This window comes from Mauremys mutica, chromosome 2 (genome assembly GCF_020497125.1).
Source record: "Mauremys mutica isolate MM-2020 ecotype Southern chromosome 2, ASM2049712v1, whole genome shotgun sequence".
Classification (NCBI taxonomy): Eukaryota; Metazoa; Chordata; order Testudines; family Geoemydidae; genus Mauremys; species Mauremys mutica.
In genome coordinates, this window is record NC_059073.1 from 236,902,738 (window position 1) to 236,926,364 (window position 23,627).

The 23,627-nt window shown below is 47.0% G+C and overlaps 1 protein-coding gene across 1 annotated transcript in view; it reads right to left on the reverse strand.

The window, feature by feature from the left end:
* Positions 1–23,627, reverse strand: part of LOC123363993 (ATP-dependent translocase ABCB1-like) — a 67,491-nt gene that overhangs the window by 40,971 nt on the left and 2,893 nt on the right. Inside the window, 7 exon segments of the mRNA XM_045005674.1 lie at positions 1,998–2,168; positions 3,035–3,238; positions 11,353–11,447; positions 11,450–11,477; positions 13,883–13,993; positions 21,245–21,358; positions 23,254–23,431. Of these exon segments, the coding sequence (XP_044861609.1) occupies positions 1,998–2,168; positions 3,035–3,238; positions 11,353–11,447; positions 11,450–11,477; positions 13,883–13,993; positions 21,245–21,358; positions 23,254–23,431 (901 nt within the window).

A 23,627-nucleotide genomic window follows, 5' to 3' on the forward strand; every position in this document is an offset into this window, starting at 1 on the left:
GGACAGTGTTTTATCTTCAAACTGAGCTTGTTAATTGCAGTGTTGAATTAACCTGTTCTCTGCTCTTTTCTTTTTCTTCTCCCCCTCTTCGGCCTCTTGTGACCTAAAAAACCCCTTCCACTCTCCACTCACACACCTTTAATCCTCCCCAAAATGCTTTGTCATGCTTGCAACAGCATTAGCAATATACATTGCTAATCTGCCTTCCCAGGGACCTCCCTAAGGGGAGGGGGCCATTGGGTTGTGACACCAGCACAGGAAACAAGAGTAGTCAGAGCAGAATGAACAGTGATTATGGAAGGAATCAAAGTTATGCAGTAAAGGATACTCTTGTCTGCAGGAAACCTGCCTTATTTGTTGCAGAAGTTGTAAGGCAGGGCCGCCCAGAGGATTCCGGGGGACTGGGGTCTTCAGCAGTGGGAGGCCCTTGCTTTGGCAGTAATTCGGAGGCGGGGGGTCCTTCCACTCTGGGACCTGCCGCCGAAGTGCCCCGAAGACCCCCAGTGGGGGCCGCCCACCACCAAATTACCACTGAAGCGGGATCCGCCGCCGAAGTGCAGCCTGGTCTTCGGGGCACTTCGGCGGCGGGTCCCAGAACGGAAGGACTCCCCACCGCCAAACTACCGCCGAAGCAGGATCCACCGCCGAAGTGCAGCCAGGTCTTCGGGGCACTTTGGCGGCGGGTCCCGGAGCGGAGGGACCCACTACCGGTGAAGACCAGGAGCAGAAGAAGCTCCGGGGTCCCGGGCTCCATGAGAGTTTTCCGAGCCCCCAGAGTGAGCGAAGGACCCCACTCCAGGGGCCCTGAAAAACTCGCAAATTGACCCACTTTCCCCCACCTCTGGGAGGCCCTGTTGTAAGGTGTGTAGTTAATGAGACAGGGGATTGCAGGAAAAGAAAGGATGGTCTCATTATTGTTGCAGCAGCTGAATACTGCCCTAGAGAATTAGATTCTAGACATGTCTCTGTGCTGAGCATTCACGGCTGCAACTGAAGTCAATGGGAGATGTGCTTTTAACATATCTAGCGCTGTATAATGCAAAATTCTCTGAAATATTGAGTCCTGGGCATCACAGATCATGCACCCAAAAGTAGTATGCACTTTCAACACTAACGTCTCCGTGCCTCAGTTCCCCTTCTCTAATATGGGAGTAATACTACCACCTTACCTGTTGGGAGTGTTGTGAAGATAAATTCATTAGTGTTTATGAAGCACTCACATACTAGAGTGATGAGAGGTATAGAAAAGCCCATGAGGAAGTTAATAATTTTGTTTTCACAGCAGAGTTTGAATGGCATGGGGCCATCCACTGAATGCTGAGGATGAAAAGAAATATTGACTAGCACTGAATGTTGAATAGCACCATCCTCTGCACTGAATGAAGCAGGGGGTCTTGTGGAAAAAATAGTATGGGATCATGTAACTGACGACTGTCCCCTAATGCAGACAAACAAGGGGACCAAATTAATGTTGACCAGGAAACTTTAATTCTGTCATTCCCTACATTTTGAGGGCTTGACTTTGGAACCTTAATGTTCTTTTCATGTAGAGTGACTCTGTGTGTGTGTGTGTGTGTGTGTGTGTGTGTGTGTGTGTGTGTGTGTGTGTGTGTGTGTGTGTGTAATTCAGTATAAATATTGATATTATCTATGTAGAATATGAGGCTCAGCACCCTGAAATTGCTTAATGGAGTTTTGATTAAATATTACAGGGTCATATCATGACACCAAAATTTGAGGATGCATCCAATTGGTCCTGCTAGTGAAGGCAGGGGGCTGGACTAGATGACCTTTCAAGGTCCCTTCCAGTTCTAGGAGATGGTATATCTCCAATTATTACCTATTACCTATCCCTATTGATTTCAATGCCCTCCTCGAAACCAGCGGAGAGCTGTGCTTAAAAACAGATGGCATGCTATAGCCTTTAATGTCAAGCTTGCCATATGGTTGTTGTGCTTCTTAATACTGATTGATAACTCTAGCAACAGGATTCCTACCTTATTAAGAGCTGCTTGCACAATAGATTCACTCTGAGTGTCCAGAGCAGACGTGGCTTCATCCAGCAGCAGAATCCTGGGATTCCTTGCCAGGGCACGGGCAATAGCAATTCGCTGTTTCTGCCCTCCGCTCAGCTGAGCTCCCCTTTCCCCCACCATGGTGTTAAGTTTCTGAGAGAGGAGTATCGAGATTGCAGAAGGGGTCAGTTGAAATCCTTTTACACCCCCACCCCCGTCTTACTGTTACTATCATATACAGAAATTCCCTCTTTTAAAAGTTTTATGATGGATGCTCCAATAAACGCTTTAAGAATAATTACTTCTAAAGAAGTGTCTTGGCCAATTACATTCAGTGTTTTTTCCCACCTTGAGGCAGAGGACAGTTTAAAATTCCTAATGATTGGTTTACAGTTTTGTCTCTGTCTCACCTTCTAGTTGGCTAGGAATTAGTATGTGGTGTGATGGTTTTCTATTAGCTTAAAGAAGGTACTCTAAAATTAGATTTTTCAATTATTATAAAAAGCAGCAATTGAAGTGAAAAAAAACAGGCAAACTAGAACTGGCTGAAGGAATCCAGCCATTTGATTGGCTAACAATACTAACCAGTGACTACTCAGGACACAAAGCAATTTTGTTTGCCAAGCAAAACCAGTTTAAAAAACAAAAAACAAAAACAAAAAAAAAACAAAAAAGATGGGAATATTGGAAGTGGGAAAAGATAGATAATACCTAGCAGAAGAAAACAGAATAAAAACAATCTGATAAATTGAAAAAAAATCTCTCATTGTCCATAGAAATTCCTTATCCACCCTATTAAAAAATGTTGCCACATGACATACAGTTAGTATTGTAAATTAAGAACACTGTGGGTGAAATTGTCAATTGGAATAAATGACAAAACATCAGTGAAAAGCTAGTAAAGCACCATCTATTTGCACCAGCAGAGAATTTGGGCCACAAAAATTCAGAAGAACTGAGAGAGAGAGAAACCAAAGAATTTGTCACAGTTATATGGTGCTCAAATTACACCAACTCACATCAGGCAGTCTGGATATAAAATCAAAAGCATTGGCTTCTTTAGCTGCTTTCTCAATTTCAGAATCAATAATACCCTCTCTGCCACAACGAATGTTCGCAGCTATTGTTGTAGCAAACAAAATAGGCTCCTGGCTTACAAGGCCAATACGTTCTCTTAGCCACTTTATATTAAGTGTCCGAATATCTCGTCCATCTAAGGTAATCTGAGTGGAAAGGCATAAATGAAGAGTTAGAGGAAATGTATTATGTTTCAAATAATTAGTTGTTATAATGATATAATAATAATAATAATAATGATACACCTCTACCCCGATTTAACGAGACCCGATATAATAGGAATATGGATAAAACATGGTAAAGCAGTGCTGCGGGGGAGTGGGGCTGCACACTCCGGTGGATTAAAGCAAGTTCGATATAACGCGGTTTCACCTATAACGCGGTAAGATTTTTTGGCTCCCGAGGACAGTGTTATATCGAGGTAGAGATGTATAATAATTGACTTCAATATTTGTTTAGCAGCTTTTCACATAGAATAAAGCAATAACATTTAAACAAAATGACCAGGAAAAATTAAAACTATATCTTCACAATAACCTCAGACTAGAAGAATGAAAGGAGAAGGTTAAACAAACAGGATATTGTAGGATCAGTGTTTTATAATTGTACTATGAGAATTAATGTATGATTTGATTTCATCCTGCCAGCCACCCTTTTTGAATAGCAGAAAGGAATGACAGACCAGAACAATCCTTATGACTGATTATGGTCACCCTTTTGTTTTTGGATAAGTTATAATGTCTACTATAGTTTCCTATATGTATTACAAATTAGGGACTCTAGTTAAATATACATTTCTTTGTTTTAAGGTTATAGTAAGTAAGAGACAGAATCTTGTATTGTATCTATTGTGATGGAGCAAGGCCGGATGGCTACAGGAAAGTAGTGAGGAGTAGGTATGTTAGCTCCAGGCTAAGCAAATCCCTAGTACCATAGGTACCAAAAGGGCAGTTGCTCCAGGCTAATCAAGGCACCTGGGGCCAATTAAGAACCTTCTAGAAGGTACCAGAGAGAGCTACATTGATTGGAGCACCTGCAGCCAATCAGGACAGGCTAAACAAGGCACCTGATACCAATTAAGAACCTTCTAGAAAGTACCAGAGAGAGCTACATTGATTGGAGCACCTGCAGCCAATCAGGACAGGCTAAACAAGGCACCTGGTATAAAAAGGGTGCTTACTCCAGTCTGGGGGGGAGGAGCCAGAGGAAGGAAGTGTGTGTGAGGAGCTGGGAACAAGAGGACCAAGGAGCTGAGAGTGAGCTGCTGGAGGACTAAGGAGTACAAGCAGTACCAGACACCAGGAGGATCCTTCGGTGAGGATAAGGAAGGTGTTTGGAGGAGGCTATGGGGAAGTAGCCCAGGGAACTGTAGCAGTCAAGCAACAGTTACAAGTAATACTATAGAGACTGCTGCAATTCACAGGGCCCTGGGCTGGAACCCGGAGTAGAGGGTGGGACCGGGTTCCCCCCAAGTCTCACTACTCCTAAAACAGACTCAAGAGTTGATCCAGACTGTGGGTTTTGTCCAAGGGGAAGACCACTGAGGGGAGGAAAACCCGCCAATAAGCGCAGGACCTACTAGGGGAGAGGAGGAACTTTGCCACAACTGGTGTCAGGAGTGGGATCTTTGGTGTGCACAGCGCGGCGGAAGAAGGAGGGTGATTTAAAAGACACACACACAAAAAAAAAAAAAAAAAAAAAAAAAGGGGGGGGGTTTACAATTTGTACCACAATGGATGATGTAGTACGGGCACTGATACAAGCCACGGCGGCCCAGCAGGAAGCTACCCGTGTCCAGGCAGCTGCCCAGCAAGAAGCAGTGCGGCTGCAGCAAGAAACTAACCGCCTGCTGATGGACCAAGCGGTTCAAGACCGAGCTGTGTTGCAGGAACTGGTGGGCCAGGTAAAGACCCTTGCAGAAATGAACCGTGGGCATGATGGGACACGGCTCATACGGGCTAACCACTGGCTGCAGAAAATGACAAGGGAAGATGACATAGAGGCATACCTTCTGGCCTTTGAGAGGACAGCTCTACGGGAGGCCTGGCCTCGAGATCAGTGGGCTAGCATCCTGGCCCCGTTCCTGTGTGGGGAGGCCCAGAAAGCCTACCATGATCTGCCTGACGAAGCTGCAGCAGACTACTCCCAACTGAAGGCAGAGATCCTGGCCAGATCTGGGGTAACATCCGCAGTACGGGCCCAGCGGTATCATGAGTGGAGGTACCGGGAAGACAAAACCCCGCGGTCCCAATTATATGACCTCATCCATCTCGCACGAAAATGGTTGCAAACAGAGTCCCGGAGTCCGGAAGAGGTACTGGAGGTTCTGGTCATCGACCGGTACACGAGGGCATTGCCACCAGATCTCCGCAAATGGGTAGGCCAGAACGAGCCGTGCACTTATGATGAAATGATCACGCTGGTAGAAAGACGCATGACAGCCAAAGAATTGACCCAACTACGCAAGGAAAGCCCTTTCCGTAGCAAACACCCAACCCCAACCCGGGAAGGAGGGACAGTCAAACCCCTGGGGAGTCCTAGGTGGGGGAAGAAGGGGGCTGAAAACCAACAGAGACTCCAGAAGGAAGGGATCGGCCTGAGTGGAGGGAACTCGGTGACTAAAACCCCTAGCCCACAGGATGGGAGACTGACTAGAAATAGTTATAGATGTTATGCATGTGGGGAGTGGGGACACATAGCCGCACAATGTCCTAGCACTGAAGAGCCTATGCAATGCAACTTGGGGGATTGGGACGTCCCATGCTCCCTTATCCACCTGGCGGGCGTTGCATTAGCCCCACATAACTATACCAGGCCAGTGAAGATAAATGGAACAGAGACTACAGCACTGGTGGACTCAGGAAGTGCTATCACCCTTATTTCGGGTAAGCTGGTAAAAAGTAGCCAGCTGCTGCAAGCCAAACGTGTAGCAGTAACATGTGTGCATGGGGCCATGAGCCAATACCCCACCATCCCTGTGGAGATAGAGGTTCAGGGGAACCCCATTGAGGTAACAGTGGGCGTTGTACCTAAACTCCCATATCCTGTAGTTATTGGGAGAGACTATCCAGGGTTTGATAATTTACTTCCCCCTGAGAGGCTGCAGGGAAGTGGAGACCCTGTTGACAGCGACTCATCACTGGGGGAATGTCAACCCCCAACGTGTTCTGAGTTTTCTCAGGATCTATTCTCAGCCCCCCAAAAGACCCGGAAGACAAAAAAAGAGAGGAAGGCCGCGAAGGCTTTGGGAACCCAGATCCTGACCCAAAGCCAGAAGACTGCGCTAGTAGGCCGACGGACACGAGCAACCAACAGTGAAACTACCAATACAGAAGGTGAGCCGGTGGCTGGCCCCAGCCATGAGGGCGACAGGCCATTGGAAGAAGCAGAAGCCGACCCCTGGGAGCTCAAACAGGGTAGTCCGGGGAGAGAGACGTTCGGACGGGACCAGGCGGAGGACCCCAGATATGATAACGTCAGGAAAGAGGTGGCTGAGATAGATGGGATACCAGTGGAGGGGAAGGTCCGAGGTCCAGGACCCTACTTTATGGTGAAGAAAGATCTCCTGTACCGTGTGGTGCAAATGCAGGAGCAGGAGATACATCAACTTCTGGTGCCCCGAAAACATCAAAAAGCCATATTGAGCCTCGCCCACAGTCACTTGTTTGGAGGACACTTAGGGGTAGAGAAGACCCAGGCCAGGATCCTGCGGAGGTTCTTCTGGCCAGGAATACATGAAGATGTCAGGCGATACTGCACTTCTTGTCCAGAGTGTCAGCTACATAGCCCCCGCCCACACTTGCGGGCCCCTTTGATACCTCTTCCGATAATAGAGATACCATTTGAACGCATAGCCATGGATCTGATTGGGCCCCTAGAGAAGACAGCTCGGGGCCACCAACATGTGCTGGTTGTACTAGACTATGCAACCCGATACCCGGAAGCTGTCCCCCTACGCAACACAGCTTCCAAAACAATAGCTAAGGAGTTAGTACAGATCTTTTCCCGGGTCGGGCTTCCCAAGGAGATGCTGACTGATCAAGGGACACCTTTCGTGTCTAAATTGATGAAAGATCTCTGTTCATTACTCCATGTACAAGCCCTACGGACCTCTGTATACCACCCACAAACAGACGGCCTGGTGGAAAGGTTCAATAGGACCCTCAAGGCCATGATCAGGAAAGTGGTGAGCCGGGATGGGAAAGACTGGGATACCCTATTGCCTTACCTCATGTTTGCCATCCGGGAAGTTCCACAAGCCTCCACAGGTTTCTCTCCATTCGAGCTTCTATATGGGCGCCACCCCCGAGGCATATTGGATATAGCCCGAGAAGCCTGGGAAGAGGAGCCAAATCCCGGAAGGAACATAGTTGATCATGTACTACAGATGAGGGATCGGATAGCCCAGGTTACACCCATTGTACGAGAACACTTGGAAAAAGCACAGGAGACCCAACGGACCCATTATAACCACCAAGCAAAGCTTCGACGGTTCCAACCGGGGGATCGAGTAATGGTCCTTGTGCCCACAGCAGAAAGCAAGCTGTTGGCCCAGTGGCAGGGACCCTATGAAGTAATTGAAGCCGTGGGAGAGGTAAACTATAAGGTACGGCAGCCAGGCCGTAGAAAACCGGAGCAAATTTACCACATCAATCTTCTAAAACCTTGGCATGATCGAGAGGCATGCTTAGTCACCCGGGAGACTCTTCCCCAGGAGGATAATGTACATGAGCAAGTAAAGATATCACCCGACTTGACGCCAATCCAAAAGATCGAGGCAACCGATATGATTAATCGTAACCGAGATGTTTTCTCTACAAAACCGGGGCGGACAACTGAGACCTATCACCATATCCGCACGATCCCTGGAGCCAAAATAACACTGAGACCCTACAGAATCCCAGCAGCCAAAAGAGAGGAAATCAAGGCTGAAGTAAAGAAAATGTTAGAATTAGGCGTTATTGAAGAATCCTACAGTCAGTGGTGCAGTCCAATTGTTCTAGTGCCCAAACCTGATGGTACCATGAGATTCTGTAATGACTTTCGCCGACTGAATGAAGTATCCCAGTTTGATGCATACCCCATACCACGCATCGATGAACTGGTTGACCGGCTGGGTAGTGCCCGTTTCTTGACTACCCTGGATCTGACAAAAGGGTATTGGCAGATTCCCCTGACCAAAGAAGCTAAAGAAAAGACAGCGTTCTCCACTCCAGACGGGCTATTCCAGTACACTGTTCTCCCTTTTGGATTACATGGGGCCCCAGCCACATTCCAGCGCCTCATGGATAAGCTGCTGCGCCCCCATACTAGTTATGCAGCTGCATACCTAGATGATGTCGTCATCCATACGCCAGACTGGGGAACCCACTTGGAGAAGGTTGAGGCAGTGCTACGCACCTTAAGGCGGGCTGGCCTCACCGCTAATCCTGCTAAGTGTGCCATAGGACTAGCAGAGGCTAGGTACCTAGGATATATTGTAGGGAGGGGTATAGTAAAGCCCCAAACTAATAAACTAGAAGCAATTCAAAACTGGCCCCAGCCAACCCGAAAGAAGCAGGTCCGTGCATTCCTAGGCGTGGTAGGCTACTACCGTCGGTTTATCCCCCACTTCGCCAGCAGGGCAAGTCCTCTAACGGACTTGGTGAGGGCTCGAGGTCCAGACATGGTGAAGTGGACCGACGCTGCAGAGGGGGCGTTTGTAGACCTTCGGACGGCCCTCTGTAATGACCCCATACTCATAGCCCCAGACTTTACCAAAGAGTTTATTTTACAGACGGATGCTTCTGAAGTGGGGTTGGGGGCAGTTCTGTCACAAGTGATTGGAGATGAAGAACACCCGATACTCTACCTCAGCAGAAAGCTGCTCCCACGAGAACAGAAGTATGCGGTAGTCGAGAGAGAATGCCTCGCTGTCAAATGGGCCATGGAGACGCTGCGTTATTACCTCTTGGGCCGGCGATTTACTCTGGTGACGGACCACGCACCCCTCCAGTGGATGCAGAGAAATAAGGAAAAGAATGCAAGGGTCACCAGGTGGTTCTTATCCCTACAACCATTCCAGTTCCGTATACGGCATAGGGCTGGATGCCACCACGGCAACGCTGATGGTCTTTCACGAGCACATTGCCTGGCGTCCCAAGTTGCGCAACCCTATGGTGTTGAGCAGAGGGGGGGGATATGTGATGGAGCAAGGCCGGATGGCTACAGGAAAGTAGTGAGGAGTAGGTATGTTAGCTCCAGGCTAAGCAAATCCCTAGTACCATAGGTACCAAAAGGGCAGTTGCTCCAGGCTAATCAAGGCACCTGGGGCCAATTAAGAACCTTCTAGAAGGTACCAGAGAGAGCTACATTGATTGGAGCACCTGCAGCCAATCAGGACAGGCTAAACAAGGCACCTGATACCAATTAAGAACCTTCTAGAAAGTACCAGAGAGAGCTACATTGATTGGAGCACCTGCAGCCAATCAGGACAGGCTAAACAAGGCACCTGGTATAAAAAGGGTGCTTACTCCAGTCTGGGGGGGAGGAGCCAGAGGAAGGAAGTGTGTGTGAGGAGCTGGGAACAAGAGGACCAAGGAGCTGAGAGTGAGCTGCTGGAGGACTAAGGAGTACAAGCAGTACCAGACACCAGGAGGATCCTTCGGTGAGGATAAGGAAGGTGTTTGGAGGAGGCTATGGGGAAGTAGCCCAGGGAACTGTAGCAGTCAAGCAACAGTTACAAGTAATACTATAGAGACTGCTGCAATTCACAGGGCCCTGGGCTGGAACCCGGAGTAGAGGGTGGGACCGGGTTCCCCCCAAGTCTCACTACTCCTAAAACAGACTCAAGAGTTGATCCAGACTGTGGGTTTTGTCCAAGGGGAAGACCACTGAGGGGAGGAAAACCCGCCAATAAGCGCAGGACCTACTAGGGGAGAGGAGGAACTTTGCCACACTATGTTAAGGAGATTAGAGAGATGTTGAGGGCCTGAAGCACCAATGGGAATTGTTTAAGTTATAAGATTTAGCTAGGCTTGATTTATAATGTATTGTGCTGAATATAAAATACTGCTGTCTCTATACCTTTGAAGGTTTCTGTAAGAGATTGTTTGTGTGAATGAGGAATGCATGCATCAGGAAAAGATAAGGTGTCAAAGAAAGCCATGACAAAGGTCCAGATGGTCAAGAAAAAGTGAGAGACTTGGAAAGACCAGGAGACAGTCAGAAAACAGCCATTGTATCCAATGCTAAACATGTTAGCAGCATTGACAACCTCTAAGGTGAGGCAGGCACCTCAGAAAGTGAGACAACAAATAGGAGATAACAATGGGAAGCCTGACAATAACCATCAAATGATAATAGCAGAAAACCCCAAGATTAACACCACTTAAGGACAGGATGACATGGCAAAATGCATGGACTCAAATAGGAATTTACAACTGGAAAGCTGGGTTGTTGTGCCACAGAACTCTGGGTTCAGTCCTGCAAAGCCTGGGAGCATCGGATCGAGACTCATGCTCAATCTAACTGGCCATTAGATTGACTCGAGCTACAACAAACTGGTAACTATAAACATCAACTGGCAGGAGAGAGAGAGAGAGAGACAGAGAGAGTGTGTGTGTGAGAGAGATACTAAAAAGCATATGCTAACTGTTGTATTTTCAATAAATGTGACGCATTTGCCTTTTCTCCCTGAATATTTAAATACAAATTTTGACTTCCCTTAATGTCAGTAAAGTTTTTAGAATATTCTCATCCTCATGGCATACAAGTAATGAAAAATCTGTTTTAGAATTTCTTTGGATGCTACGTATCTTTTGCAGGGGTGGCTCTAGACATTTCGCCGCCCTAAGCACAGCGGCATGCCGCAGGGGGCGCTCTGCCGGTCGCCGGTCCCGCTGGTCCGGTGGACCTCCCGCAGGCGTGCCTGTGGAGGGTCCGCTGGTCCCACGGCTTCAGTGGAACCGCAGGACCAGCGGACCCTCAGCAGGCACGCCTGCGGGACGTCCACTGGAGCCGCGGGACCAGCGGACCCTCTGCAGGCATGCCGCCGAAGGCTGCCTGCCTGCCGCCCTCCCGGCGACCGGCAGAGCGCCCCTCTGCGGCATTCCGCCCCAATCACGTGCTTGGCGTGCTGGGGCCTGGAGCCTTCCCTGATCTTTTGTTATTTTAAGAATCCAATTTGGTGTAATATCCTTTTAAAGTATAGGTGTAATCTAGTCAGGAAATTAATCTTCATCCTAGTAGCCAGGAATATCCACAGTTTATCCAAACTAACCTCTCCTTGGACTGGATCATAGAATCTCTGTAGCAGCTGTATAGCAGTACTTTTGCCACAGCCACTGGAGCCAACCAGAGCGATGGTCTTCCCCGATTGAATTTCAGGTTCAGGCCCTTGAGAATCTGGAAATATCATCTTTATATGTTAGTCCAATAAATATAGAGCTGCTTAAATAAGTGGTTTGTTTAGAAAAAGATCTATTAAGATGCTTGGCATCATGATCAAGCCAATAATGAGAGGTCTGGTCTAACAGTGTATTGAACTCCCAGGCCTGCTTTCAGTCCTTTGTTCCAATCCGGGTTGGAAAGCACTTTGAAGATGACAAGAAAAAGTTTTTTTTATTAATAACAATCTTGCTTTGTTCTATTCTTATTCTATAAAGACTGCCCTAAGAAAAACCCTTTGGCTCTGAAAACAAAGTGGGTGTTGTAATATCCCCAATGGAATGAAGAGTCAGGATTCGACAATCTCTGGAATTTACTAGGGAGGAATTAGTTATGGAGTAATGACACTTTTGTTGCTATGTTCACATTTAGGAACATTTTACTTCAGTCTGTTTATCCCATCTTATGAATGTCTAATATTGTTAGTGACCAAATATTTGTCTCCTATGGGAACTTTTATGTATATTTAGGCTGATTTATGACTACACATTTTTTTGTAATAGAAGATAAAAACAGTAATATTGTTCTTGTCTCCTTATACTATACCAGAAGAGCTCCAGTTTTTCAGTAAACTAATAGCGGATAAGCTTTGGTGTTTGCTTGACCAAGCAAGAGCATCATTCTCCACCCCTTTAACATCATTTCTCATCACGACCATCCCAGCTCTAATCTCCCTTTTTAGGTAAGGCAGGAAAGGGTATGTCAAGGTAACGCTGACAATAACTAGAGTCTTCAGCTCTTTGTGACCCGATTCATTCCAAATTTACGTACTAAATGACAATTGCCTTGATCTTTGGCTGGTGATTGATGAGAACCAGGTATCCAGGATGATTCTTTTAGCTTTGCCAGCTACCTCTGATACCATTGATAATGAGCCACTGCTGACACAGGGTGAACTCTGGAAGGGATGGATGGAATCATTCTTGAATGGCTCCATCCCATTCCAGCCACTGCCCCAAACTGTGGCTCATTCTGCCCAGGATTTCTCTTGTGTAGAGTGATGTGGGATTCTGTCTTGTCACCCTCCTGCTCAATTTGTATGCAAGACCATTAGGGGAAGACAGTAAGACACTACAGACTACACTGACTTCAGTATTCAGATAATATAGCTCTAGGTCTCTGTTTCATCAGACCCAGCTGGGAGAAGTTGACTGGCTTAGCAGCAAGTTACAGGGTGGGTTTGAGGCAGGCAAGTCAGCTGTGACTCACCTCAGAGATGACTGAGTTTATGGTTGTAGGTTGGAGGAACCCATCAGAAGAAATGGTAGAGCTAACAGCAGCACACTCAAGTGAGTTCGTAACCTGTTGGATCCAGAGCTGCTTTTGCATGCAGGAAGCAGTAGCGGCTAATAGCATTTTGTTTGTCTTTTACACTTGGCCAGAAGGTTCTGAACTTTCAGTTCTGGTACAGATGTCAATCCAGAGAGAAATATTGGATTACTGCAAAGTACCATACATGGGACTGTACAACAAGATGCCTCCCCTCACAAACTTCAGCCGGTGGAGAGCATGGCAGTCTGTTTCTTAGAGGGCATTTTCTGTAGGGAGAATCTTGCCTCCATGCTCTGTGATCTGCACTGGCTTCCATTTCATTGTCTGGAGTGATTTAGAATAATGGCTTTAACCAATAGGCCTTAAAATAGGTTGAGTCCTGGCTATCTCCAAGATTACCTCTCCCCACATGGGATATCACAGCAGCTGAGATCTTCTGAAGCGCGGACACAAACAGCTTTCTGGGTTTAACCACATGAGGGCTGGAGGTGAGGCATTGTTGGTGAGTGAGCTTGAATGAAGAATTTGCTTCTGATTCAATTCACCACAGGCCAAATTTACTCACCTTCAGGTTATGCTGTAAGCCCCATTTGTTCTCCCTTACTTTTTCCAGCAAGTGAAAATGAAGAAAAAGTGGATGATGGTGGTGAAGACAAAGCTTTAGTTTTGGGAGGACATTCATCCTTCTTTATTGTTGTATTTTTATAACTAGTATAATAACATTTATCTCTTACATAGTACTTTTCTTCCATATATCTCAAAGCACTTTAAAGAGGAGGTCAGTATTACTATCCCCATTTTACAGATGGGGAAAATGGAGGAAGAGAGAGGTGAAGTGACTTGCCAAGTGTTACTTTGCAGGACAATGGCAGAGCTGGGAATAGAATCCTGGTTTCTTGAGTCCTCACCCAATGGTCTTTCAACTAGACTACACTGTGCTACATAAATACCCAGAGTACAGGATGGGCACTTTAAAAAATACTGTTTTAAAATAAATACATTAAATTGATAAAATATCAGTTGTCTTTTTGGTCACACAGATAATGGCAGCTGCTCTTCACTGCAAAGATGAATTTAAAAAGATCACTTACTTTAACATCAGGTCTGGATGGGTAACTGAAATGGATGTTTTTGAATTCAATTTCTCCTTTGAGCTTGTCTGGTCTGTATCCTTCCTTGGCACTGCTATCTAGAAGACGGTGCTGAAGAGAGATTTTGAAAAGGTATTACACATTTCTGTGATTTTACAGTTGTGTCTTTTGATAGATAAGTTGTTTAGGACAGTAAAAGAAACACTGCAACAGTACATAGCAGTTTAACTGATCAATGGTTGCTGTATTTCACCCCAGAGGATTCTGCCTATCAGTGAAATGCAATCCTTGTGTATATCCTGCAAAGCATTTTGGGATACGGGACAAGGAAAGAACAGGAGTAACTAGAATAATAAATCATCTATTATACCTTAAATCATCCATCTCTCAACATTTACAATGGGCCCAAATCCCTTAGCTCCCTCCCAGCATCTGCCTAGGCAGAATGTGGGTTGAGAATCAGTTCTTGGAGGAGTGATGCTGCCTGTAATTGTTGGTTGGCTTAAAATGCACAAGCAAAATAAACAAACTGGGGATTTATTACAAAGTCTTCATCTCTTAAAAAAGATACCATCATCCTGAGGCTCCCTGGTCTGAAGTCCAATGGAAAATTAGCCTGGCGCTAAATAGCCTGACCTGCAATTGCTCCTCCACTTCCCATGTTGCTGATCTCTGCTGGACTGACACTTTTCAATGACCCAGTAACCACCAGCAGAGTTCAAAATTTCTCTTTGGAGTAGAAATGGGAAGTTTAAAGGGGACCCCGTAGGCTCTCTCTGCTCCACTCTAAGACCAGTAAAACCAAAAATAAAACCAAACCCTTTGTCTCAGAGTTCTGTTTTCTGGTAATAGCTTCCAGCTTGTTCTATCTCCATCCAGGACTCTAGACAATCTGGGAAACAGAGTTCTGAGTCTCTATAGCCATTGTTGCTGTAGTCTGAGGCGAGTCCCCTAATGACTTGCTTAGTGTAATAGGTCAGGAACAACCAACATCAGAGGTGGTTACACAGAGTTTGATCACCCTTAATTCAGTTTCTCTGGGCAAAATTCCACCCTTTGTTATATTCACACAACCTCACTGACACCCATCAGCATTTATTGCCATAGCAGAGGACAAAATTCAGCCCTTTGTTCTAACCTAATATGAACCTGGGACTTCAGATATATAACAAACTGCTGTACAAAATTCTAAGAGTTAGTTACTGAAAGTGTGGCATCCCTCTTCCCCAGCAACAGTATTACCAGAGCTTTCAACAGCATGCATTGTCATGCATCTGACAAAGTGGGTATTCACCCACGAACGCTCATGCTCCAAAACGTCTGTTAGTCTATAAGGTGCCACAGGACTCTTTGGCCTGGTCTACACTAGGACTTTAAGTCGAATTTAGCAGCCTTAATTCGAACTAACCGCTCAACCGTCCACACCAGGAAGCCATTTAATTCGAACTAGAGGGCTCTTTAGTTCGAATTTGGTACTCCACCCCGACAGGTGGAGTAGCGCTAAATTCAACATGGCTAGCTCGAATTAGGCTAGGTGTGGATGCTAATCGAACTTAGTAGCTCCGGGAGCTATCCCACACTGCACCACTCTGTTGACGCTCTAGACAGCAGTCCGAGCTTGGATGCTCTGACCAGCCACATAGGAAACGACCCGGGAAAATTTGAATTCCTTTTCCTGTCTGGGCACTTTGAATCTGACGTCCTGGTTGGACATCGGGGCGAGCTCCGCAGCACCTGCAACGATGCAGAGCTCTCCAGCAGAGGAGTCCGGGCAATCCAAGAATAGAAAGAGGTCCCCAGCATGGACTGACCGGGAAGTCATGGATCTGATCGCTGTGTGGGGCGAGGAGTCTGTGCTCTCGGAGCTGCGCTCCAACAAGCGGAATGCAAAGACCTTCGAGAAGGTCTCCAGAGCCATGATAGACAAAGGATACAGCCGGGATGCGATGCAGTGCCGCGTGAAAGTCAAGGACCTGAGACAAGGTTACCAAAATGTCAGAGCGGCAAACGGACGCTCCGGAGCACAGCCCCAGACATGCCACTTCTACGAGGCACTGCATGCCATTGTCGGTGGGTCTGCCACCACTGCCCCACCAGTGACTGTGAACTCTGAGGATGGCATAGTGTACCTGGACAGTTCCTCGGCGATGTTCGCCGATGGGGAAGATGAGGAAGGGTTTGTGGAGGACGGCGCAGGCAACAGCGAACACAATACCGCTTGCCCTGACAGCCAGGATCTCTTCATCACCCTCACAGAGATCCCCTACCAACCGTCCCCACCCGTTAACCCGGACTCAGAATCAGGGGAAGGATCAGGCGGTAAGTGCTATAAACATGGAAACATTTATTTTTTAAAAAACAGGTATAGAAAAAATAGAAATACTATATAAAAAATTTTAAATGTCAAACTATATAAATAGTAGGTCCACACATATAGGGATTGAACAATAATCCTCTTGGGACAGTTCAACAAAGCTCTCAGAGAGCTGCTCGAAAAGCCTCCGCAGGAGGTTCCTGGGGAGAGGTGCCTTATTGGGTGCTCCATGGAATCACACTCTTCCATGCCAGGACATCCTAATGTAGAGAGGAATCATCGCCTCCACCAGCATTGCTGCATATGGTCCTGGTCTGTGCAGGGCTTCCCTTAGCATCCGCTCTCTCTGACTCCGAGTGACCCGCCTCAGGGTGATGTCGTTCTGGACAGGCTGCATCTAAGTAGGGCAATTAGTGTATTGTTACTATTGTTAATGGTTTAAAATTAGGTTGCATAACAACGACCCTCGCTTAACAGCCACGTGCTGGAGGCCACAGAGAACAAGCATACATTGATCTTTCCCGTGCACTGGCGGGAGGGGCTGGAAAAGACTCAGCCTTTCTGCTTTCCAGATTGCCTTTGGCAGGAGAGCACAGCTATCCACTAACTGATAAGCATTATCTACTTTAAGGCTTACCAGGACTGTCTGCTAGACGGATTCAGCTGTCTCTCCCCGCTTGTCCGCTCTCCTGTGCAATGGCGCCGCCAATGAGAGCGTATTCCGAAATCTCGAACTTGTCCTGAGATCTCGTGGAACTTGGTGCCCTCTATGGTCTTGTTCAGAGAAACGGACTAGACTGTGTTCACTGTTCGCAAACATGTATCTGTTCAAGGAAATCACTTACTGTTTCCCATCACACAGCTTCTGCTCTTTCTCGGACTGCCCCGGCATCCCCCTCGCAGAGGCTGGCTCAGATTAGGCGGCGAAAGAAAAAGACTCGGGACGAGATGTTCGCGGAACTGATGGCCTGCTCCAGAGCCGAGGCGGCCCAGCAGAGCCAGTGGAGGGAGACCCTCTCTCAGCAGCAGCGCTCACACAGCGAACGGGAGGACAGGTGGCGGCAGGAAGACCAGCAGGCGACTCAAACGCTGCTTGGGCTAATGAGGGAGCAAACGGACACGCTCCGGCGCCTTGTTGATGTTCTGCAGGACCGCAGGCAGGAGGAGAGAGCCCCCCTGCACTGTATCTGCAACCACCCTCCAACGCCAAGAAGTCCTGTCCCCCCCTCACCGAAAATTACAAAACGGAGGGGCGGTAGGGGCCGTGAGAACTGTCACTGCACCACAGCTGAGCGCTAATGTACCACACACCTCTGACGCTATAACTGTGTAGAAGCGCTTCCCTTACAGGATCACCCAGTCCCAAATCCAAGTTTCATCACCCCACTATGTAGTAGATTAATAAAAGCTGTTTGCTGTTGTTCACTCTTTCCGTCACGTCTTTCGTTTCAGAAGACTGTGTATGTGGGGGGGGGGGCAGGGGATTTATAATTGCACGGGATAGCCTACATTAGCAGGGTACAGACTATCGGGGGCAGGATCAACTGCAGGGCACACACAGACTGCAGTCAGTAGTCACCAGGGTCACTCTGTGTGGTGTATGCTGCCCCGGGTCATTCTGTGATGTGTACGCTTGTCCACGGTCCTAGCGACTGCCACCCCCTAATGTTAAGGCATGCTGCCCTTACCATGCACTTCCACCGTAGGCGCGATCCTCTCCGCTGCCCTGAGCCCCAACAAGAACCCTCATCCACGGACAGATACTCACCCTTCCCCCACACCCCTCACCCCTTCCTACGCCCAAACCCACAGCCCAGAGCCTGCATCCAAATCCCTATCCAAAGACGGCACCACTCGCCCCTTCCTGCAAACCCACCCCTACATGCACAACGACTTGAAACCGTCCCCCACCCCAGAGACCTATGTAGGAGCAGGAGGCTGTCCATCCTGTATTGTACAAGCGGTCTGTACATCAGTGCACACCGTACCCAGCACAGTATGCGTCCATGTTTCAAACCCTGAACAGAAATGCAAAGTAAAAGAAAGATTTATTAACAATAACTGTTCCGTTTAATTTGTTTTAAAACGTGTTTTGGAAGTGGGGGAAACTTGGAGAACGGGGTATGTAACCGCAGATCTCACTCAACACATAGAGACACAGGCCCAGGATCAGCTTCTCTTAAAATCAAGTGGAGAGTCATAGGTTACCCTGCTCTCCGAGGAAACTTGCTTTCAAAGCCTCCCGGATACACAGCGCTTCCCGCTGGGATATTCTTTCGGCACGGGTGTCTGGCTGAGCGTAAACAGCAGCCAGGCGATTTGCCTCAACCTCCCATCCGGCCAAAAAGGTCTCGCCCTTGCTCTCACAGACATTGTGGAGCACACAGCAAGCAGCAATAACTACGGGGATATTCTTTTCGCTGATGTCCGAGCGAGTCAGTAAGCTCCGCCACCTCCCCTTAAGACGTCCGAAAGCACACTCCACCACCATTCTGCACTTGCTCAGCCAGTAGTTGAAGAGTTCCTTCTCACTGTCCAAGGCGCCTGTATAGGGCTTCATGAGCCAGGGCATTAGCGGGTAGGCTGGGTCCCCGAGGATCACTGTAGGCATCTGCACATCCCCAACCATTATTTTGTGGTCCGGGAAGAAAGTTCCTGCCTGGAGACGTCTAAACAGACCAGAGTTCCTGAACACACGTGCGTCATGAACCTTGCCCGCCCACCCGACGAAGATGTTGGTAAAACGTCCCCTATGGTCCACCAGTGCTTGCAGCACCATTGAAAAGTAGCCCTTTCGGTTAATATACTGGCTGGCCTGGTGGGCCGGTCCCAGGATAGGGATGTGAGTCCCATCTATAGCCCCACCGCAGTTTGGGAATCCCATCGCGGCGAAGCCATCTATGACGACCTGGACGTTTCCCAGAGTCACTACCTTTGAGAGCAGTTGCTCAACGATTGCGTGGGCTACTTGAATCACAGCAACCCCCACGGTAGATTTGCCCACGCCAAAGTGGTTCGCTACTGACCGGTAGCTGTCTGGCGTTGCAAGTTTCCAGAGGGCTATGGCCACTCGCTTCTGCACACTCAGGGCTGCTCGCATCTGTGTGTCCTGGCGCTTCAGGGCAGGGGCCAGCAAGTCACAGAGTTCAAGGAAAGTGCCCTTACGCATCCTGAAGTTTCGCAGCCACTCTGTTTCATCCCAGACCTGCAGCACTATGCGGTCCCACCAGTCCGTGCTTGTTTCCCGGGCCCAGAATCGCCGTTCCACACCATGAACTTGACCCATTGCCACCATGATCTCCACTGCGAGGCGTACCCTGCTTTCTGAGAGGTCTGCCCCACTCTCCTCACCGCGCTGCCGGAGCCTCCTCGCCCGATTTCTCAGCAGCTGACTGTGGAAGAGGTGGACGATAAGGTGCGAGGAGTTGACAACGGCCATAAGTGCAGCGATGATCGCAGCGGGCTCCATGCTCGCAGTGCTGTGGCGTCCGCGCTGTAACCGACCAGAAAAGTGCGCGAACAGATTTCCCGCCGGCGCTTTCATGGAGGGAGGGCGTGATTGACGGTTCGATGACGACAGTTACCCAAAACAACCCTCGATACATTTTTTCCCCCAGCAGGCATTGGGAGCTCTACCCAGCATTCCAATGGGCAGCGGGGACTGCGGGAACTGTGGGATAGCTTCCCACAGTGCACCGCTTCGAAAGTCGATGCCGGCCCTGTTAATGTGGACTCGGAAATTCGAATTAGTATATTTACTGTGGATACACAAATTCGACTTCATAAGGTCGAATCCACAAATTCGACTTAAGTAGATTCAAAATAGTCTTGTAGTGTAGACAAGGCCTTTGTTGCTTTTTACAGATCCAGACTAACACGGCTACCCCTCTGATACTTCAACAGCACTGTTAATCACCAAATGAAAAGCAGTTGAACTGAAATCATGTCCACTCCACATACTTGTGTTTTAAAGAGCAATGTCATTTCACTTAGCTCTTCACCACTTACTCTAAAAAAATAAATAAATGAGGGAGTGACAAACCTAACAGGAAAGAGGGCCCCAATCTGTAAGGTTGAGCTATAGATCTCAGTTTCCCCCAAGTTTGAAATAAGCTCATTTAGGGCTTTGTTTAAGGCTCGTCTCTCCTTAATATGAAGAAAAATGTCATCTTACTTTTGTTTTCAGTGGTCTGAGTCTATGCAGTTCATTCACTTTTTGAATTTTTTGAGAAATAAATCAGAAATTTCAGGCTGCTAGAAAAGTGATATTAAATGACAAAGTTCCTCATCTGCCTTGATGGGTCCTGCGCTTATAGGCGTTATAGGCGGATTTGCTTGCCTCAGAGATTCATGGCAGCCCTCAGTTTGGCTACTTTTGATAATGCTCAAACCTGCTGTCCACTCACCTAACCTCACCAGTGGCCAGCATGGGGGAAACCTAGTGGCTTGGGGACAGGCCAGATCCCTTTCCAATTTAGACCTTCCCTTCTGGTGTTTCTCACAGACCGTCAACTCCTCCTGTGTCCTATCAGGAGTTGGGGGGATGGGGGAAACCCAGGCCCAACCTCTACACGGGGTTCAAGCCCAGGGCCCTGTGGATAGCAGCTGTCTATAATGGTCCCTGTATCAGCTGCATGACAGCTACAACTCCCTTGGCTACTTCCTCATGGCCTTCCCCAGCACCTTCTTTATCCTCACTGCAGGATCTTCCTCCTGAAGCCTGATCACGCTTGAACTCTCCACTCCTCCAGCAGCACGGCTTCTCACTCCCTGGTCCTTGCACACACCCCTACTAACTGATGGGAGGTCCTCTTTAAAGCAGGTGTCCTGATTAGCCCGCCTGCCATAATTGATTCTAGAAAGTTCTTAATTGGCTCCAGGTGTCTTGATTAGCTTGCTGGTCTTATTTAGTTCTAGCAGGTTCCTGATTGCTCTAGGGCAGCCCCTGCTCTGGTCACTCAGGGAACAGAAAATTGTTCATCCAGTGGCCAGTATATTTGCCCTCTACCAGACTCCTGTACCCCACTGGTCTGGGTCTGTCACAGTACCTTACTGATGACCTTGTACACTTCATAGGCAGCACCTCGAGCACTGGCAACACATTCCAAGTGTGGGGAGCCCTGGCCGAGAAAGAATACGCCACGGACCACAGAGAGTAATACCTACAGGGAAACAAAACAGGAGCTAGTGTACAGTGGTTCCAGACCTGCAGTTTCCTTAGTGTTAAATATCATGGTAATCCTGGTGGTTCTGTAAGAGCTTTTCCAGAAAAAAAATATAAAAAAGAAAATCAAAACTAAGATTTCAGGTTGTATTTTTCCAGCTCCCCCAGTTTTTAATCTTTCCCTGGATTTGACACAGGACGTGGTGAATGTAGCTATTGTGTGCACCCACATGCCCTTTAACAGTTGGATTAGCTTTTTTTATTGCTCCTGCTTTTATTAACTCCCATTAAGAGAATAAATAGTGAAATTAGACATCTCTCCATCTCTTTGCAATAATAAAAACCTCAGTGTCCTCAAAGAGAGTTAATCCACAGTTTCCTGAGGCCCCAATCCTTCAAAGTGCACACGTAACATTATGCCTTGTGACTAGTTCCACTGAAGTCAAGTTCTCATCAGAAGTCAGTGGGGCTACTCACAGTGCATAACGCACATACCTAAGTCTTTGCAGGATCAGGGCCTTATTCCTTTCCAAAGGAAAAATAATCTAAAAATTTTGATAAAGTACAATAATCCCTTGCAGGGATTTAAAAAAATGAAAGATGGTCCCATGGCTGTGACACTAGCAGACCAGGCGCCAGCTCATGCCAAAGCTCCAGACCTCACTCAATGATTACAGATGCATAGCTGGAAGCCAGGCCAATTCACATGTGTATTAGTATAGAGCAAAGTTATTGTTACATGTATAAGAATGTATTTGGTGTTTAAACTTCATGAAAACTAATGGGATGTTAATGCACTGAAAACAATGCATTAGTTAAACACTTATCTGGATCCCGTTATAATGCTGTAGCAAACATTCACATAGTGTATGCCCCTGTCAGTAAATAATCCATCAAATGAGAAAGAAGTCTTGTGGAATGCAAATGAAGAATTTAACAGAAAAGTGTTAATTTCAAAGCAAGTGGTCATTGTATGTGATGATCAAAGGTCAAAGACTCCAAATGTATTCCTCACTCTCTGCCATCAAAGGAAAAGCCCACATGGGTATTGACCCTGTCAGCTTGTTTTCTTTGGGAAGAAAACTATGAGTATGGATTCAGGAAAAATCCTTCATCTCTGCACTCTTTGGATTCTAACAGGGCAAAATAAATGAACATAGAGATGGAGATTCCCTGAACACTGAGAGACTTTTGCAAAACTGGCAGATCACTACATTTCTGCTATCATTTGAAATTATAAACTGACTCATTTGTACATATATTTTATCTGCTTTAATCTCTCAATAACTCGTATTACCTTTTTTTAGCTAATAAATCTTTAGTTAGTTTACTACAGAATTGTCTACCAGCATTGTCTTTGGTATAAAATCTAGGATACCAATTGATCTGGGGTAAGTGATTAGTCTCTGGGACTGGAAGCAACCTGAATGTGGTGTGATTTTTGGTGTAAATGACCTTTTATCACAAAGTCAGGTTTGTCTGTGTGGCAAGATAGATGGAGAGTCTGTCTGTGACCTCATGGTAAGACTGGTGTAATGATCCAGGAAATCACATTTGTTACTGGCTTGGTGAAATCTAATTATAGAACACAGCACCAGTTTAGGGTGTCTACCCTGTTTTCTGACAACCTGCCCTGAGGTAGGCACTCATGGTCGTGAATCACTCCAGACAGCATGACAGTGACCAAATGAGATATTTGTTTAGGAACTTTGAGGTCTTAAGTATGTAGATTCAACATTTCTGTTGATTTATATTAAAACATGTTTTAAGATTTAGTCTTATAGGTACGTTGTGCCTCAGCAGAAATTATAGATCTTTTTATGCAGTACTTAATTTACAGACCATTTTTAAAAAGTTTGCCTCAGCGAATCGACTATACTGTGCTGTACTTACAATTAGCACACGTCCGATGTCATAATTCTCTTTCTCCTCCACTGTGAGTTTGATTCCGTACCAAAATGCAAAAGCAAAGGCTCCAAATGAAATAAACTCTGAGAAACCCAAAGATGTGTAGGTGGTAATGGATTTTTTTACTCCAACTTTCCTAGCATTCTCCAGGTTAACATCATATCTGAAAACAGATGATAAATGTTAAATTTGGTATGTACCCAGATGACATTCAGCTCCCTAGCTTCCTCTCATGCTTCCAGGGTTTTCTGCCATAAAAATCAATTATCTAGATTCTTAGATGGTGTGAATCAACACAGCTTCATTGATTTTACATCAACAGAGGATCTGGCCCATGGCTGCTCTGAGTGAATTATCAG